The sequence below is a fragment of the Hesperophylax consimilis genome, chromosome 7 (genome assembly GCF_061612785.1).
Source record: "Hesperophylax consimilis isolate HC1 chromosome 7, BYU_Hcon_1.0, whole genome shotgun sequence".
In the NCBI taxonomy this organism is placed as follows: Eukaryota; Metazoa; Arthropoda; class Insecta; order Trichoptera; family Limnephilidae; genus Hesperophylax; species Hesperophylax consimilis.
This window is the reverse complement of record NC_142842.1, coordinates 34,550,794-34,568,262: the sequence shown is the minus strand read 5'-3', so window position 1 is coordinate 34,568,262 and position 17,469 is coordinate 34,550,794. Positions and strand designations below refer to the sequence as shown.

General features: G+C 36.6%; 2 protein-coding genes across 2 annotated transcripts; both read right to left on the bottom strand.

Moving 5' to 3' along the window:
- Window positions 1-98: 98 nt before the first annotated feature.
- Window positions 99-16,917, bottom strand: LOC149422665 (ecto-NOX disulfide-thiol exchanger 1-like). The gene is made up of 7 exons (XM_089633894.1): window positions 16,654-16,917; window positions 7,944-9,253; window positions 7,089-7,272; window positions 5,959-6,065; window positions 3,352-3,474; window positions 2,610-2,912; window positions 99-1,996 (listed from the first exon to the last, which is right to left on the bottom strand). The coding sequence occupies exons 1-7, from the start codon at window positions 16,718-16,720 to the stop codon at window positions 1,721-1,723; spliced, it is 2,370 nt and encodes a 789-aa protein (XP_089490020.1). The 5' UTR covers window positions 16,721-16,917; the 3' UTR covers window positions 99-1,720.
- LOC149422666 (uncharacterized) lies at window positions 10,970-16,167 on the bottom strand. Its single transcript, XM_089633522.1, has 5 exons — window positions 15,608-16,167; window positions 15,156-15,204; window positions 14,905-15,042; window positions 13,387-13,561; window positions 10,970-11,013 (listed from the first exon to the last, which is right to left on the bottom strand). Exons 1-5 carry the CDS (start codon window positions 15,694-15,696, stop codon window positions 10,970-10,972), a joined length of 495 nt encoding a protein of 164 aa, XP_089489648.1. The 5' UTR covers window positions 15,697-16,167.
- Window positions 16,918-17,469: the final 552 nt, after the last annotated feature.

Below are 17,469 nucleotides of genomic sequence, written 5' to 3'. Positions count from 1 at the left end.
AAGAAAAAATGACAAATATATTTTTTTAATGTTTTTATTTTAAAAACAATATTATTTTCCATATAGTTTTATTCTGATTTAACATCAATAAATCGCTTCAAAACATTTAAAAAATACAAAAAAAACTCTGTTTTCCATGCAATAATATCTCGCTTACAAAGTGTCAAAAATAATTAATATTAAGTTTGTATGTAAAATTATCCAGTACATTATAAGAATCATCTCCTTTCGGAAAATACCAGTCATTTCTGAACAACAATAAGAGTAAAGCATGTTCACATCACGTTGAGGCAACCAACTGTGTATTTATTATAATCATTAGTAGTGATATTAGATGACAGGTTATAAGACATGAGAATCGATAAAAATACGAGAGCAGGTCTGAGACACATGGTCGTTGTTCTTCTGTTTTATTCTTCACTATCGTTTTTCCATCTTTCAAATTTGAATTTAGCTATGGCCAGTAGGTAGCTAGTAGGCTAAGGAGCTACCTACCTACATAGAGCCCACACCTAGGGTTGCCAGATGTCCGGTTTTGGACCGGACAGTACGGTTTTTTGAACGGCAGTCCGGTCTAGAAAATTTTGGAAAACCGGACAGTAGAATGTCCGGTTTTTTTGAAAATTCGCGACATATATACCTCACGAGATTATTTACAGAGCAAAAGCCGTGAGCGATTCTGGCGGGTAGTAAATCTGTTAAAAATGGTACAATACGTGTGCAGTTTTCCTGTGTCCAATGCCTTCGTAGAAAGAGTTTTTAGTGTAAAGGGTAATGTATGGACTGACGTAAGAAATTGACTAGGTGTGAATACCGTAAAAAGCGAATTACGTGTTTTCTTCAATTTAACTTCAACTGAATGTCACCCTATCTGTATTTATTATCTACTTTGTTTCTTCTTTTGAATAATGATTAGTTATGGTTCAAATATTGTTACAATATACTGTCAAATTACCCATCTGGTAACACATCTAATACATATTTTTTCTTTAATTTTTAAATATTTTGTGTTTGTATGTAGATTTACTTAACGTTTGTGATTACTCTTATGTTTGCTTCACTCAAATGTAAATTTTTAACCTCGATACAGGCTTAGTCCTAGAGAGGTTGATTTTTATGTGAAAAAAACGTGTTTTATGTGTAGTGAGATGCAATAAATAAATAAAAAATGTCTGTTGCACTGAATTTAAAGATACAATTTCAGGCAATAAACGATTATTTAAAGCAGTAGCATCTAGTGCCAAATATGTTAAAAAGTGATTTTTTCTTACTAATAATATAATAATAATTAATAAATATAAGTTTTAATGTTTACTAAGTGTTTCATTGTGTTCCGCCCAGAAATTTTCGGTAATTTTCGACAAATTGTACAAGGTTGTTAAAGGGGGGACCCTTTGATAAAAAATGTTCGGTTTGTTTTATCTGGACTGTCTGGCAACCCTACCCACGCCGTGTATACATAATGTGAAAAACATGCAGCTGGACGTTAATACTATTTTAAAGTCACACTTTGAACTATCTTGGTGCAAAGTATATCATCGCACCTTGATTGTGCTAAATGCCTCACATCACCGATCTGTCACAGCAAACTTCAATAAACAAATTATAAAAGATACTAGTGCAGACCCACAAATAATCATAACTTAATCATAAATTTCATCGATGCCCTCCTTTGGTCAGACTGTAAACAAGTAAAGAGATTCGTTAGTAGGGCGGTGCTTCAAGCCTCGGTGCCGGAGAAGCCTTTAAACATCCATTTTCGCTCAATGTTAGCCCCAACGCCTGAGACCCTTTGCACAAACACGGTGGGGAACCGGCACAGCATCTCCTCCAGTTGGTTCTGACGCAGTTCAGGCTCCGTCTTGTGCACGTAAGACCACAGGTAGTCGGTGCTGGCCCCGAAGGGGTGCACGTGAAGGAATGTTGATGTCACGCCAATTAGCTTGGCCTCTTTGTTCGCAGACAGACCCTGGGATAGTTCTGACTTTGGCTCGACCTGTAACGAAATCAGTTCAAAGGTGAGCTCAATTTGGTAGGGGCACAGATGCACAAATTTAATTTAATATTCACTATAAGCGATTCAAAGGGTTAAGAAAAATGCGACAGAAGGGGCTGAAGATTTTTAAGAATTCCTGGTCGTAATAATGTGTTGAGATTGGATGTTGGAGTTGGATGTTAATCTTACTGCTAATAAATTAACAAAATATTTTTTCAGTGTCCGTTTATTTGTGCGTTTTATTTGCACAGGTTCATCAAGCAAGAAACGATGGGTTGTGTTTAAAATGTTATTAACAATTTACATTGCTCAGTATCGCCCTAGTGTAAGACCACCATTCAGATTTGAAACGTCGTTTAAAATGACTTTGGTCATGTTTGGTGACCAGATCTGAATAGCCAGGTACTTGCCCACCTTTCTCTTCCCCATCTCCTTCCCCTCCCCATTACCTTCAGCCTCACAACATACCCCAATTGAGGATGCCATAGTCTCACTGGCTCCAGACGGTCGGGCGCAATTGGGACTCTTGTGCGGTTTCACATTATACAAATAAAAAATAGCTAGTACAACAGTTCAGAAATTGTATATGCATTTAATCTTATCAAAATTTCACCTTTTCTCCATTCTCGAGTGTGGGAATGACCAGTGCGTCTCTGTCCGTCTTGTCCTCCTTCTCTTGTTCCTTCTTGTCGGCTTGCGAGGTCCTGACTTTGGCTTCCATGATGCGCAGCCTGATGGACTCCTGGACCTGATTCTTCTTGGCCTGCACGAGCTGGTTCTCCAGCACTCCGATACGGGACTTGAGCTGGTGGATGTTCTGAGACTTGGAGTCCATCTCATTTACATTTTCGGAGCGCATTATGTCAATTTCGTTTTTGTACGCCTCCAACTGGCACTTCAGGCTGTCATTCTCTTCCTGGAATTGAATACACAATAATTCAATATAAACATATCCCTTTACATTGTACTTACTATTAAATACCACACACTTTGCCATTCAGAGACAGTTAAAAGGGAATTTATTTTCAATTGAATATTAATATTAGCTGAAGATCAGTGGACAAGCATTATCATTCAAAATGAACATATGTAGTAAGATTCTGTAGGTTCCAAATATTGCGATTAGTTGGACATATTACAGTTTATAAGATTACAGTTAACAAAATTCCTTTACTAGAGTATCATTAGACATTTTTCTAACTAACTACCCATATAGAATTTATAGATAAATTATTAGTGGTATTGTTTGTACTAGCGATACATAGTGACACTTAGCAACTTATTTTAGTGCCCGTCGTTAATTTGTATATTGTCAAATGTTTGAGCTTCTACTGTCAGTGGGATGACAGACTTACCCGCAATCTCTCGTCATCGAGCTTGCTGCGTTTCCTGGGAATGCCTTCCTCGTCACTGCAGTCCATCTCTTCGCCGCCACCAGTTTCTTGTAGGAAATCCTCCAGTTGCAGAATTCGAATTTCCTATAATGTAATACAAACTATTAACTTTAAGCCCTTCATTCGTACGCTAGCTCAAGCACCCAGCGTTGCCCGGGTATTCTGCTTTAGGGGGTGGGTGACCTTTCTCTTTTTCTGATGGTTAAGTGTACAAAATTAAATGGATCTCAGAAAAAAACTAAAGATTTTTATAGTTAAACAAAGACACCCACAGACACTCTTCTTATACTATATAATATATTTTCCAGAACACAGCACACTTTGAATACGCTATGCAGAGTGTGCTGTTTTATCTCCATTATTCTGGGTTGAGAATAGATCAGTTGAATAAAATATGTTAATCTTTAATTTTAACTTGATGGATAGCAAATTGCGAAAACTGCATAAAAAATAACATTATATTATTGTTTCTATATGTTCTTATTTATGTTACCACCATAATACAAGCATTTTCCTAGTTTCGGGTATTATTAATAATAAATAAATAAATATATATTTAAATAAAAATTATAAAAAATAAAAAACATCGTTACTTTTTATAAGTTTATATGCAAGAAGAAACATTGATAAATTAGTGTAGGAGCATGAACAATGAAGAGAGGCTTCTCTGTTATCTTACTGGTAATCCTCTATTTGTATTATTCCTTCACATGAACAATAAAGGTATCCAAACCGATTGAGCGAAAAGATTGGAAAAACGGTAAATTCATTTCCCTTCATTCAACAGTTTTATTACAAATAATATTTATCACCAAAGGCTAGTCAGGCAGTACAGTAGAGTATCTTGGGGTATGTAATATTTGTGAACCTCCAAGAATGGGCAGAACGATAATGTGTTGTAACATTTCTTCTGATTTTCGTGGATTTCCAAAATTAAAAGTTTTTGTTCGGTATGTATTCTTATATCCAATTTTTAAAAATGATCACATACTTCATTTATTTAAAAATAACCTATGAAGTTTTCCTATTTAACCTATCAGTTTTTTTATGCATAAAAGTTGGATTGCATATAAAAATATCAACAACAAAAAAATTTTATCCTGGAAAATTAAAAAAAATCACCGGAGAGCTTCCAGATGATGATTCCAAAATGCTGATAATATATGTTATTTTTTTTTTTTTTTTTTTACAGTAATACCGCACAAGAGTCCCAACTGCTCCCGTCTGGAGCCAGTGAGACTATGGCATCCCCAATTGGGGTATGTTGTGAGGCTGAGGGTATTGGGGAGGGGAGGGAGATGGGGAAGAGGAAGGTGGGGAAGTACCTGGCTATTCAGATCTGGTCACCAAACACGGCTAAAGCCATTTCAAGCAACGTTTCAATTCTGAATGGTGGTCTTACACCAGGGCGATACTGAGAGTATCTTCCACTCTGGAACGTGCCGCAAATATACTATATATTATTTTAAATTAATTAATTGTGAAATAACACAAATTAATCAAATAAAATTTATTTGCGCACGCCGGGTTCGAACCCGCGACCTTCGGATCTGTAGTCAAAAGCGTATACCACTAGACCACGCCGGCCGTCAGGCATCATAAGAAGATACAAATCGTATGCAGGCATCATAAGAAGATACAAATGTGTTCTCCTGCCTCTGAACACCGCCGAGGACCAGATGAAGCAGGGAAGCAGTAGGAAGCTTGGAGAACTGGCAGCTGAAGGATTACAGGACAACAATGTTAAGGGACACACATTTGAGGATTGTGACTTTTCCATACCGAGGCTCGCGGTTGATATTTCCCTCATTTAGTGATGTGTGCAGTCATTGTTCCAGTTGGCAGTTGATAAATCATCCAGAGAACTTACACGGTGTGGTTATATCCATCCTGTCTGTCCACTTCACCTTTAGAGCTGGCCGATCATGTTCCAAGTTGGGACTGTTAGTCAACCCATGGAGTTTCTTCTGACTTACTGGATGACTATTCCCAAATTGTTTAATTTTTCTTATATGTACCATGAGTATTGGCAGATTGATAAAAATGAGCCAATAGTGCTGCAGTCGCAAATCCATGCATAAAAATGTGGATTAAACAAACCTGAATTCCAGACTCTTAGTTGAGAAAATAGAGAAACAACAATAACTCATTTGCATTTACTCACAGAATTTGAACAACTCATCAAATTTCAAAGTTGATTTTCAAGTTCTGTGAAGGTTCTATTCTAGTTATTATATCATTATTGGCCTGTTGTTTCACAACAATGAAATAATAACAGAACTTGAATAGAACCTTCACAGGACCTTAAATTGAACTGTTCAAATTCAGCTAAACAACCCGTCCTAAAAACCCGGTCGGAGTAGACTCAGATTGCTCTGGACTTTTTGTCAAAATTCATAATAAAACTCTGTTGAAAAGCACGATTTAAAATCCCATTTTGAAACGAAAATAAAATCTTTAAGTTCAAAAGAGTTTGGATACCTCTGATACAAACCACTTGTTCCGTCACACGAGTGAACACTTTGGAAATAATAGATAATGAAGAACAATACCTCCCGTGTTACTTACCGATGACTGCTTTTTCCAGATTTCAATGTTCTTGCGCTGCGCTTTACTGAAATGGTCCCAGACCTTCTTATGCGAGGCCGCGGCAAATACCTTCTCCACTTCGCCAACTGTGTTCCGGAACATAAGGTGAAAACATAATATATAACAAACAGCATGAATTGGTTAGCAGACTGCCTAGGGGCAGAATCTGTCATGGTGTTACCTGATGCTGAACCAGAGCTGCCGACTCCTACCACATTAACCCACAACACGAGGATGAAGGGATGGAACTCTGCTGACTGCTATGTCTTCCTGTTCTCCCTTCAGAGGTGGGGGGCATTAGACTATCGGGCACTTGTCCAGCCAGCTAGTGACTGAGAATATCTGCAGGTATTCAATGCTTCTTTATGAAAACATACATTCCAATTATTGATTTAACATGTTTGGCTGACTAACTTGAGTATGCATTTGGGTGACTATTGTTCAATAGACTAATAAGTTGAATATTTCAATGTCTCATCAAACGATACATGAAGTGTTAGAGAATAATAACTGTAATGTGTACTTAAAAAAAGTAAAGTGAAGATTTCACAAAAAAATATGATTTCTAAAATAATATGACAGCTGAATATAATATAAGTAAAGACGGAGAAAGATCTGTAATGTAAAAGCTCAAAAATACTTAAAATAAATCTCAATTTTTTAAAATAAAAAGTAGCATGAAGATAACCATCAATGAGCGATGACGAATATGTACTGGGCCTAGGCAGTTGAGGAGTGTGATTCTTGGATTCTTGCAAACCATTACTTACCACCCATCAACAAAGGAATGTGGCATTGACAATGTTTCTTAAAACCACCCAAGCATCACCACTTAAGCGGCAGTTAAACATCGCAGATGATAAGAAGCTCTGATAAGACTTGGAGCATGGAGCTGTGCAATTCGAGTATAAGCGTTACTATACTTGAGGTTCTGCATAATGTAAAGTTCATCATAGTTTTGAGACTTTCTAATCCGTTGCTTCTTTTTAACAGTCGTCAATAAGCGGTATTTGTATCCAGTAACATCGCATCAGGTCAGGAGTAGGACGCAAGAGTCTAACAATAGGTCCCACTGTAGACAATGATTCTGAATAAATAAAATAACTTACATTGAATCAGTAGAGTTTGCATTTTGATTTTAGCCTCGTCTTTGGCTCGCTGAAGTTCTTCTTCGTACAGCGTCTTGTCATTCAGGAGGCGTCGGATGTGGGAGTTGGTACTTTGGATCATGGAGTAGAACACATTCACATTCTTCTTGGTGCAATCTCCGCGTTCCAGCCACGAAATTACAACCTAAATCGCACACATTATTATGCAATTGGTGACATTATCACTAAACATTTTTGGGTTATCATTGAATAGTTAAAATATTTCAGGAATTGCACCCACGGAGGGAAACTTGTATCATTCCAAAGTGAAAATGGTCAAAGAATAAATACTTAAAAATACACTTTAAAAAATAAACACATTGCAGATGTGAAAGGTTAGTTTTTCCTTCTCTTATTCGATTCAAAACGTGAACCTAAGAACCAAAAATAAGTGCTTAAATTCTTGGTTTCGTTTAATTAAAAAATAAATCAAAAAACTGTATAAATATTATAATGTCAAAACACGGTGTGAAGAAAAAATGTTAAATTATCAATTTTTTAAAAGAATATAGCTATTAAAATGCATTATATTCCATTTTCGGATACTGAAATAGTTATTTCTCATTGATATATGTATAACCACTTGACCAATGGCATGTTTACAAAAAAAATGTTTCGAGTGATGGGAGTTTGTGGATTAAAGCCAATGAATCCACCTATATTTGATCGTTTTCCCCATATTTTATAAAAATCATTAAAATAAATCAGCAAAAACCGTCCACCTAAAATTAGTTAGCCTAGAGCGATGAGACCTATATATGAGTAGCTATCGTTCGGCTAACTTATACAAAGTCTTGTTTAATAACAGTGTAATACCTGAACAGCCTTGTTAAAGTTTTCATCTTGTTTGATTTTGTCGCATATGTCGGCAGCATCATGGTCGGTGTAGTGGTGGATAGGCGGGGGGGAGGGCGGGCGACGTCGAGCGGCCATGCGCTCGCGGTGCCGGGCCTCACGCTGCGCAGCACGCTGCTTGCACTCAAACTCGTGCTGGTCGTCTCGCGCCTGCGCATAGTCCACGTGCAACCGACTGCAGTTGGGGCCGTCCGTCTTGTTGTCGATGCGGAGTCGGTACCCTGACAAAGAGACGGCGGCATCCACAGATGGTTCGTAAACATAACGGATGTGGCAGAAGTTCTTTTTGGATAGACGGAGAGAGTTGATTTCTCCGCATCTCTCAAACACTTCAGTCAGGATCTCTTCGGTTACATTCTCCGGCAGACTTCCGATAAAAACAGTGCGGCAACCGGGCGGTTTTTCCCTAGTTGTCGGAATAATGGAACTCGGGTACGGCGGCACGAGCGAGCATGATTTCAATTGGAGGGTTTCTTTAGTCTGAGTTAGCGGGAAGCTTCCCATGGCCATCATGTTCATGTCGCCGGAGGCCATGGCGTCCGTAAGCGGCATGGTGGCCATCTGGGAGGGGTCAGCCATGCCGTACTGCCCCATAGACATCATGGCGGGGTCCATCATCATTCCGCCTATCATCCCCATCATGTTGCCGGGAAACATGCTGCCCATTCCCACACCTCCGTACATCATTCCTTGCTGAGCCGCGTTGCCAGGACTGAGTCCTTCGCCGGCACTCATCCTGGGAATTTTCTGACCTGTGCCATTAACAGTGGTGTTGACTGCTCTCGGTATATCCACATTCTGTAGACAAATATCCAAGCCCATATTAGAGGTTATGCCTTTCTTTTCAGTGATATTTCCACCACTGTCAATAGGTGCATCAGACTTTCGTCCCTTATAGTCTGATCGGCTGCGCTCGCGGCGCTCCTCCCCGCGGACTTCACCATCCCTCTCGCGCTTCCGGACGTCCCGCCAGCGCATGCGTTTGTGTGATCCCCTTGCATCATTGGGTAGATTATTGTGCTTGTTGTGCCGCCCTTTTTCAATTTCCAGTTCATCCCTTCTCAGATCAAACTCACTGGTCATTGGAGGTATTTCCTTGGGCATGGGAGGGTGTGGGTGCAGCTGGGGTGTGTGGAGGGGCGGGGGAGGCTGCATGCTCTTGAACTCGAGGGGGATGTCATTCATGCCGGGCATCATCATGCTGTGGTTCATGTTGTAACTCTGATGCATATTGTCGTAGCCATGGCCTCCAATCATTCCTATACCAGGCACTGGAAAATAAGTTTTTTTATAGAACAGTGGCTTGAAATGTCCTCGTTAATTCATAAGTGATTGGATAAAGGTAAGCCTCATTCAGACCTGGAAAAAAAAATAGCTGTCTTTTTCTGCCAGACGGCCCTTAAAAGGCACAATTCTCGCAAAGTATTGATAACCAGCTGCTGATTTTGCAGTCCACGCTTGAGGTAAGTGTCCACAGGTCCGCATCTTACGCGTCGTACGTATCGCATAACAGATTTATTAGGCTTAGTTCGGGCCGTCCAATGAGGATCAGGGGACCCATTTGTATGACTAACTGTATGAGGAATTTTAAAATCAGATGTGAACGATGAGGACCTGTGCCACCTGTGACCTATATCAATCTATTAAAGGCATATAATAGGCAAGGCAGATTTCCGAAACTACCAAAATATGTTTATTATTACATCGCTAGGTGGCAGTAAGGATGCCTTCACCGATGTACAATATTCAACATTATACGTGAGTTATGAAGAGACATATAGATATTCAAGTAAAAAAACAAACCAATAACAAAATGTGGCTTGTTTATGGAACTTACAATTTGGGTAGAGTATTTAGTATGATCTTTTTTACAAATGTTTCATCATTTGCTTGTTATTGTAAATCATATTAGGTTTGAAGAGCTGACAATAGGTTTTTAAGTTCGCGATATTATGTGAAAGGAGGAAAGCAACCGTAAGCGGCGTTTTGCACCGTTAGCGGTTGCTTGGTTCCTTTCGTGGTCGCGTTTCGTTAGGGACTGAAGTGTGGGTAGGAGTGAGCGCTATTCCATTGTAAACGGTGTTTGGGATCTCATGGTTCAAGTAATCCATTAAATTATTATCAATAAATTTTACATGTTATTTAATGTTATCATGTTATACATTTTATTGTTACTGTATTTGTAATGTTAAAGTGTTGCTTTGCTTGATTCTCCGTAATGGCAATCTTGTATTATTCTTCTTATATATTGACCTCGAGAAATAAAATAAAGTTTTTTTTTATATTTTTTATTTTTTAATTTTTTTGTGTTATTTAGTACAACTAAACAACAATATTTTTTAACCATGGCAGTAGCTGTCGTGCAAGGCCGCAGAAAACCATGACAAAACTGCAGCGACACTCACTCTTTATTTTAATAAAACAAATATAATAATGAGAGTTTATTCCAGAATGTACAAAAATAGTACAAATATTGACAAAATAACAATGCATTCATACATAGAATGGAACAGAAAAGAAACAAAAAATATAGTATATGTTAATAAATGTTCATGGGGGATATTTGACAGGCTCCTGTTTCGTTTGAAGGCCATCAGGGGGGACTCCATCCAGGCAACCATGGCAGTGATGATGGTATTCTTCGACTGGCGTAGTCTGCGCCATAAGCTTCCCCTGCGGTGGAACAAAGGTTTATTTTAATATACACAGGATGTTAAGGGACGTACTTGACTTACTTTAACCAGTGATTCCTGACATTATTTAGAGAAAAAATGTAAATAAAATTTTGTTCTCCTGTGACTTTTTCAAAATGTCACCGGAAATGTCACATCGAACATCGAAAATGTCACCGGTGACCGTAAATTCATTTACAGTTTTTACTGCAAATAATATCAGGATTTACTGGTTAAAGTAACTCAAGTACGTCCCTCAACACCCTGTGTATATGTTTAATACATTACATAAAAGGAACTTCAAGGAAGGGTTCTTCAGAGTGAGCTCTTCAGGAAGTTATCTAAAATCGTATCAGAATCTAAAATTTGAACAATATTTACATTAGTTTCAATAACACGTAACAGATTTTTCTTGCATTTTTTAAGTTTTTCTGTTCGAATTTGTGTCGCTGCTTTTCGTTTTTTCTCCAACGCGGATATAATATACTGTGGGTCACGAATGGGCATTGATCTTTTAAATCTAGGATCTATGATTTCTGGTAATAAACAATCCATAAAGAAAGTACTTAATCTGCTTTCCATCTTTTCTCCCCAAAATTTGTCATCTCGTTTTATTATTTCTATCTTTAATGGAATTGCTTCACCCAACCAGACGGCAAAAATACATACAGACTTATTGGAAATGTGAAGTTGACCCTGTACTTGATAATACCAGTTGTGATTTGTATTTGTAAAAAAAATTTTTTTGTTTTTATCTTCCTTCCAGAACGTAATTTTTTTTTTTGCTATTGCTTCTTCAAATAGCATCCCACTAGCAGAAATCGGACATTTAATTTCTAATATTGTACTATCATTTACCAAACCATCTGGAGTGGCTCCTAAGAATGGGAAAATTTCATCAATAAATAAGCCACAGTCATCGACCACAATATTTTCTTGAATGCAAAGTTGCCTTTTTGCAACTTGCTCATGGTCTCTACCATATTGCACAGATTTTATATTATCTAGAGAGCGGCCGTATAATATTGATTTAACTAAATTAGCACAACTGATGGTTTGACTTCGTTTACAGATATTACCAAATAAAGAAGCTGTTAACATGTTTCTTCTGCGTTGCAGCCACTCCCCGCTATCAGACTGCAAGACAGTTCGTCTTTCAACTGCCTTCTTTTCACTTTTTGAAATGTCGAGTAGCTTTAAGAATTCTGCCTTAGCACATTCATATGCATCATGTTCCATATCCATTTTTTCGCACAATTCGCCATAATGGATATCAGGTGCTCCTGATTTTGTAAGTAAATGTCTCCCTTGTTTTTTTCGTAAAGATCTTTTATCGTTTGTTTTAGAAGCCATTCTTCTTTTTTTTCTTTTCAATTCTAATCGTTTCAAAAAATTACTAGGGCTCCTGTTGAAAATCTGCTTATGTAAAGAATAATACGGTCGCTTGGAATTGAAAGAAACTACTGCAGCTGCACAACGACCCATATATGACTGTTTTAAAGAATAATTAATTCGTTTTCCACCAATAAATTTTGCAATAACTCCATTGAAACTCTCAACAATATTACTGTCTAAACAATGTACTAGACTCCGGGCATTGTTGACAAGACGAGAATTAGCTTCCATAATTTTTGAAAATATAATATTGTTTTGTAACTTTGGAACGTGATTGTGGTCTAATGTTTTATTTGGATCAATTTTAAATTTGCAGAAGTACAGTAAACAATCTTTATGTTCACCGAAAACATGTTTGGGTCCATTTAATAAATCTTTCCTTAAATCGATAATTTTTTGGTCTAATGTACTATTTGATTGCATCCTGTAATTTGCAGCTCCAACTACCGCCTTCCTAAGACGAAGTTTGTTGGTTGAAACAATTTTTCTAAATTCCAATGGAAAGCCGGTATCTTTCGTAATTTTTTCAATTTGATTGCTGTAGTTTCGAATTAAGTGGTTAGAGCATTCTATTTTCTGTACTGTAATATTGGGATATGGGTGACTACTTCTGATTCTGGCATAAGTGCTGGAGTCTCCATCGGCAATGAGGGTTGAATATATAAGACCGTACATACTTATCGATTGTTGAAATCCGTCTAAAATTGCTTCAGCTTCCATTCCGCTTGAAGAACCAACATAATTTTTGAAGCATGTGTGCTCGGGCACAGGAATTTTCAAATTTATAGCTCTTGCGCAGTTCGTACAGTACTTATTTTTAACTGCCATGTAAATAATTTTTTTTGTGCGGTAACCGATTATCGTAGCAGCTCCTGAGAGGGCGGAGTAGTTGGTTTTATAAGATCGTTTAGACCAACATGCATCAGCTACTACAGTGATCATTGGCGTCCCGTTTTCATCAACATCGCCGCTTTGAATAGCCAGTTTTTTTTCTTCATCGGCTGCCGCAGCCATACTGGTAAATTTGGTTTTCTCCCACCATTCACAAACCTTCTTATGGCATTTTCCATATCCAGCAATAGATAAGGACGGAACTTCAAGGGTAGCACATATTTCTTCCATGCCCGAATAACCCGATCCTATGCTCATTATTCCCGACACAAAAGATTCGTTGATGCCAATGCCTTCTTGTATGCTTTCGGACGTTTTAAGTTTAAAATGTTTACCACATAACACACATTTTAAATTAAAAGTAGAGTTCAAACCATTTCTATTTTCTGAGGTAAATCGTAAATGCTTTAAATTGCAGTTAAAAAGGGAATCATGTTGACTAATACAATGGAGTTGTTTAAAAAAATAATCAAATTGTACTACTCTCCGCCCTTCTATGCAAATATCATCGCTTTCTTCTATCGCCTTTTCAATAACAAGCTCTTGCTCTGATTCTTCACAGCTCCATCCTTGGTCATTGGTCACAGGTTTTTTCCCCAAAAAATTGCTGTCTTTTTGGTCCTGAACATAAAATAAAATTTTAGTAAAATACAAACCTATTATTACGATGTTGGGAACACGCGTCATAGAAATCATAAAAATTCTCGCCTTTCGACAATATACTTCATGAGGGCTAAAGCAGGTGCATGTAACAAGTGTTCCGATATATCAGGAATATAGGTAGAGATGGCAAAAAAAAACGCGAAAAAATATTTATGGTTCGAAAATAGGGCATTTATAAGTTTTCTTTGCGTTTCAAGGCATTTGAAAGTGTTTCCAGTGATTTCTATTTCGCGAATTAACGCGAAAAACGTGATTTTGGCCGTATTTCAGCTAAATTATTCTATTTAGCGAAATAGGCGCGAATTTCCCGAAAATACCGGGTATTGACTGACAGGCGTACGAGAATGAAGGAGCCCACTATTGAAACGTGCGCAATGCTATCATTCAATCAGTAAAGTGCCACATCCATTGTTGCATGTATTTACCTGTATTTCAAATATGCCTACTTTATTTCATTTTTGGAAGCCTGTCCTACCTCTTTTTACAATTTTGTTACTATTTTATGTGTAAATATTTAATATTTTTAATTTATACTGTACGCTGAATTTAAACGCTTTCCGAGAATATAGCGTATTTTGTAAGTCAAAGAACCATACAAATTGGAGAAGCTGATACAGTAATATTTAGTCCTGTACAACTAAAGAATAATTGAGAAAAATGCATAAGGAAGGTAGTTTCATGTGAATGTGCAGGGAAAAGTATTATGCCTACTTTATTTAATTTTTGGAAGCCTTTCCTACGATTTTTTATAACTTTGTTACTATTTTATGTGTAAATATTTAATATTTTTATACTGTAGGTTAAAATAGCTTTTTGACATTACCCATTTTTTGCGAAATAAATTACGCCTATTGATGTTAATCGCAATCTGCATTTGTTGTGTTTGTGTTCGACCCGTACTTAGAGTTTCCTTCCTTATTAATTTAATATTAAAAATAATTATTTATAATCTTTCACATGGAAATATGTACTTGCAAATGAAGGTTAAACATATATTTTACCAAAAATACTTAAAATATGCGCTAAAAACATTCACGAAATACATTTTTTTCTATTTTGCTACAAAACGCTAAATTATGCCTCAAAATGCTATAAAACCCTAAATTTCCAATTGCTAATGCTAACAAAATCTGAAAATTAATGCTAAATTTTGCCATCTCTAAATATAGGTAAATAGGCTATGAGAAATCGTCTTTTCAAACTTTGACACCTCATATCTCAGAACAAGTTAAATGAAGTTAGAACCCTATCCAAATGAGGTGACGAATAGTAAATGCGAGATATTTGAAGTATATAAGTACCTTTTCGACAGTAGTGGCTGATGAACCAATAAGAATATCCTCGTGGTCTAAATCTTCCAAGTTTGGTCCTTTGTGTGCAATATTTACAGTAGACTCATTTGGTTCTATCGTATGTTGGTGTTTTTGCTGTATTTTTTCCTAAATAAAAAAGCAAAAAAAAAAATATATTATGATGAAAAAGTCCAGAACCCCCCCCCCCCCCCCCCCCGTGACTCCAACGCACTCAAATTAATTTGTTGCTCGAAGCATACCTTGTTTGGAGTATTTTTTCCGGCTGCTATGGATAAATCATGTGTTGATCTACAAAGAGAAAAATAATATAATTATTTGAAACTGTACAACACAACACATAGATAGAATATCTTTGATTTGACAATGTGTGAATGGTTACGTGTTTATACGCGGAAAGGTGATATGAACTAAAAATGATTCGGCGTGAGATGGTAATTTCTGGTTCAATTACCAAACGTGCCCTATGAAAAAACGTTCTATCTCCCACTTAGTCAGAGCGCGTAAAGACAATGAATTCTCTCACACACACTTGCATAAAGATGCCGCCAGTAAACAACATGACGTTAGTGCTAACCGTTAGGAAACGGAACGCATATTAAATGTTGGATATTACACGTTTCAAAGAATTTGACACTTGAAAATATACAATGCGACAAATTTATATGAAAAAAGAGAATTTGTGAGTACTTACTGTTTTCGTAGCTTCTTTAAATTATTGCAATGCTTCAAGTGAGTCGGTATTCTACTTTTAGACCCATTAATGAAACATTTTGATGGCATTTTCGAAATATATACGCCGTGAAACAGGGAGCGATAGCTTCAGTACCGTTCACGGGGGCTTCTCACCCGTAATAAGTAAAATACTGTGAAATGTCTTGAAAATTTGGTGCAAGATGAAGTATTTATTTAATTGTTAATATCCACAGATATCATAACGATAATAAGAGGCCGTACTTCTACAGATGTGTGTATTATATACATATTTTAAATTAAAAATATTGTGTAAAAGCGTTTTTAATGCGATAATCATGGATCGAAGTTTTAAAAGTGGGTTGTATGGTGTATCAATGTTTTTATTTTTTATAGTCGAATGCCTACAACAACTACAAAAAAAAATAGGCAGACTGAAAAATAATAGTCCATTAATTGGTATAAAAAAATATGAAGTCTGAGAATGACATACGAAAGGTAGTATTAAGCCGTTTTAGGGAGCCGTTTTCCAGCAAATCACCATTATGCCCTATAACCCACTCTTAAGTAAGCATTCAGCTATTTGCCAATAATTTTAACAATAAAAACCACAAAAGTGTGAAAAATTATTTAATTATAATCTGGATGGAACCTGTTATCAGGTGTTTACTGTGCCACATGTTTACACATTTCAAGAATTCTAATAAAAATATGTTACTCTTATTTTTTGTTGCACAAAATGGTGTCTTAAATGGCGTCTAGAAAAAAGTACATAAAAACAAAAATAAAATCTGATCATCTTGACAACTTTTGAGATTCTGTTCAATATGCCAGTGCACAAGCCGGGGGTTTAGGTTCACAGGGGCCTTTCTACAAAAAAATAGTTTTGAGATAAACGCAAATAAAGATTGACATGCTCATATGCCCAACTGATTTGCCGAGATTACCGAATCATTAACCATTACCGACCAGTTTTTGTATTTAGGCCCCTGTGATCCTAAGCCCTCAAAGTATAAAGTGAATAAGAAGAAATGACTGTTTACTAACTCGTGGGTGTGGACGGAAGTGGAGGCTGTAATGGTAAATTGTTTCCACGATATTGTTGGTAAGACATAATTGGGTTCGAAGTTGAATTTACTTTAGAAAATAGGATTAAAATCAATTGTACGCAATTATCATTTATCAATGATTTCAATTTCAAATGGCACAAACGGCGAGTGTGAGTTAAATATTGAATGAATAGGAATAGGTACTATTGGGTACTATATTGAAATGAAATAATATTGAACATATTATTTGACGTTTGACGTCTCGCCGCTTGCCGCCCTTGCCAGTGTTTCCAGCAGTTTCCAGCATGTTGCCAGTCTTCTAAAATGGTTCTCATCATAAATAAACCACTCTCGTTCTCATATAAATAATTGCACATTGTTTCGCACTGCAATAATTCGACCAATATATATGTAACAATAAATATTACTTTTTTCAACGAATAAACGTACAGTTCAAAAGTAGTTTTTAATGAGAACTCAAGGAATTACAGCTCGGAATGAAAAAAATATCGCCGTACATCTTGAATATCTACGGTTGAAATATTTTTAACAGTTCTTTGTTTTTTATTTACAATATAATATTTTTTTGATGTATGTTAGATAATAATAGCATAGTGATGAATTTTCAATTTAATTTCTCTTGTGATACAACATTATTTATAAATGTAATGAGGTCTAAGGTGTAAGGTGATTTTTTTTTAAATGTTGTGATCAAAATCAGACAACACTCTTAAACCCCATGTGCCTTATAGAAAGCTGCATTATTATAAGTCGAAGGCAAATAATATTTTAGCATGGGGAGCTTATTTTAACG

What these genes read in the sequence shown, in the direction of transcription:
- LOC149422666 (XM_089633522.1), bottom strand. Translation starts at nt 15,696, where the DNA reads ATGCCATCAAAATGTTTCATTAATGGGTCTAAAAGTAGAATACCGACT. An exon ending in TTAAAGAAGCTACGAAAACA is followed by an intron (nt 15,205 to 15,607) that starts GTAAGTACTCAC and finishes TTCTCTTTGTAG; the next exon opens with ATCAACACATGATTTATCCA. An exon ending in GAAAAAATACTCCAAACAAG is followed by an intron (nt 15,043 to 15,155) that starts GTATGCTTCGAG and finishes TTTTTTATTTAG; the next exon opens with GAAAAAATACAGCAAAAACA.
- LOC149422665 (XM_089633894.1), bottom strand. Translation starts at nt 16,720, where the DNA reads ATGTCTTACCAACAATATCGTGGAAACAATTTACCATTACAGCCTCCA. An exon ending in GCAAACTCTACTGATTCAAT is followed by an intron (nt 6,066 to 7,088) that starts GTAAGTTATTTT and finishes TCCGGAACACAG; the next exon opens with TTGGCGAAGTGGAGAAGGTA. An exon ending in TCGATGACGAGAGATTGCGG is followed by an intron (nt 2,913 to 3,351) that starts GTAAGTCTGTCA and finishes ATTCAATTCCAG; the next exon opens with GAAGAGAATGACAGCCTGAA.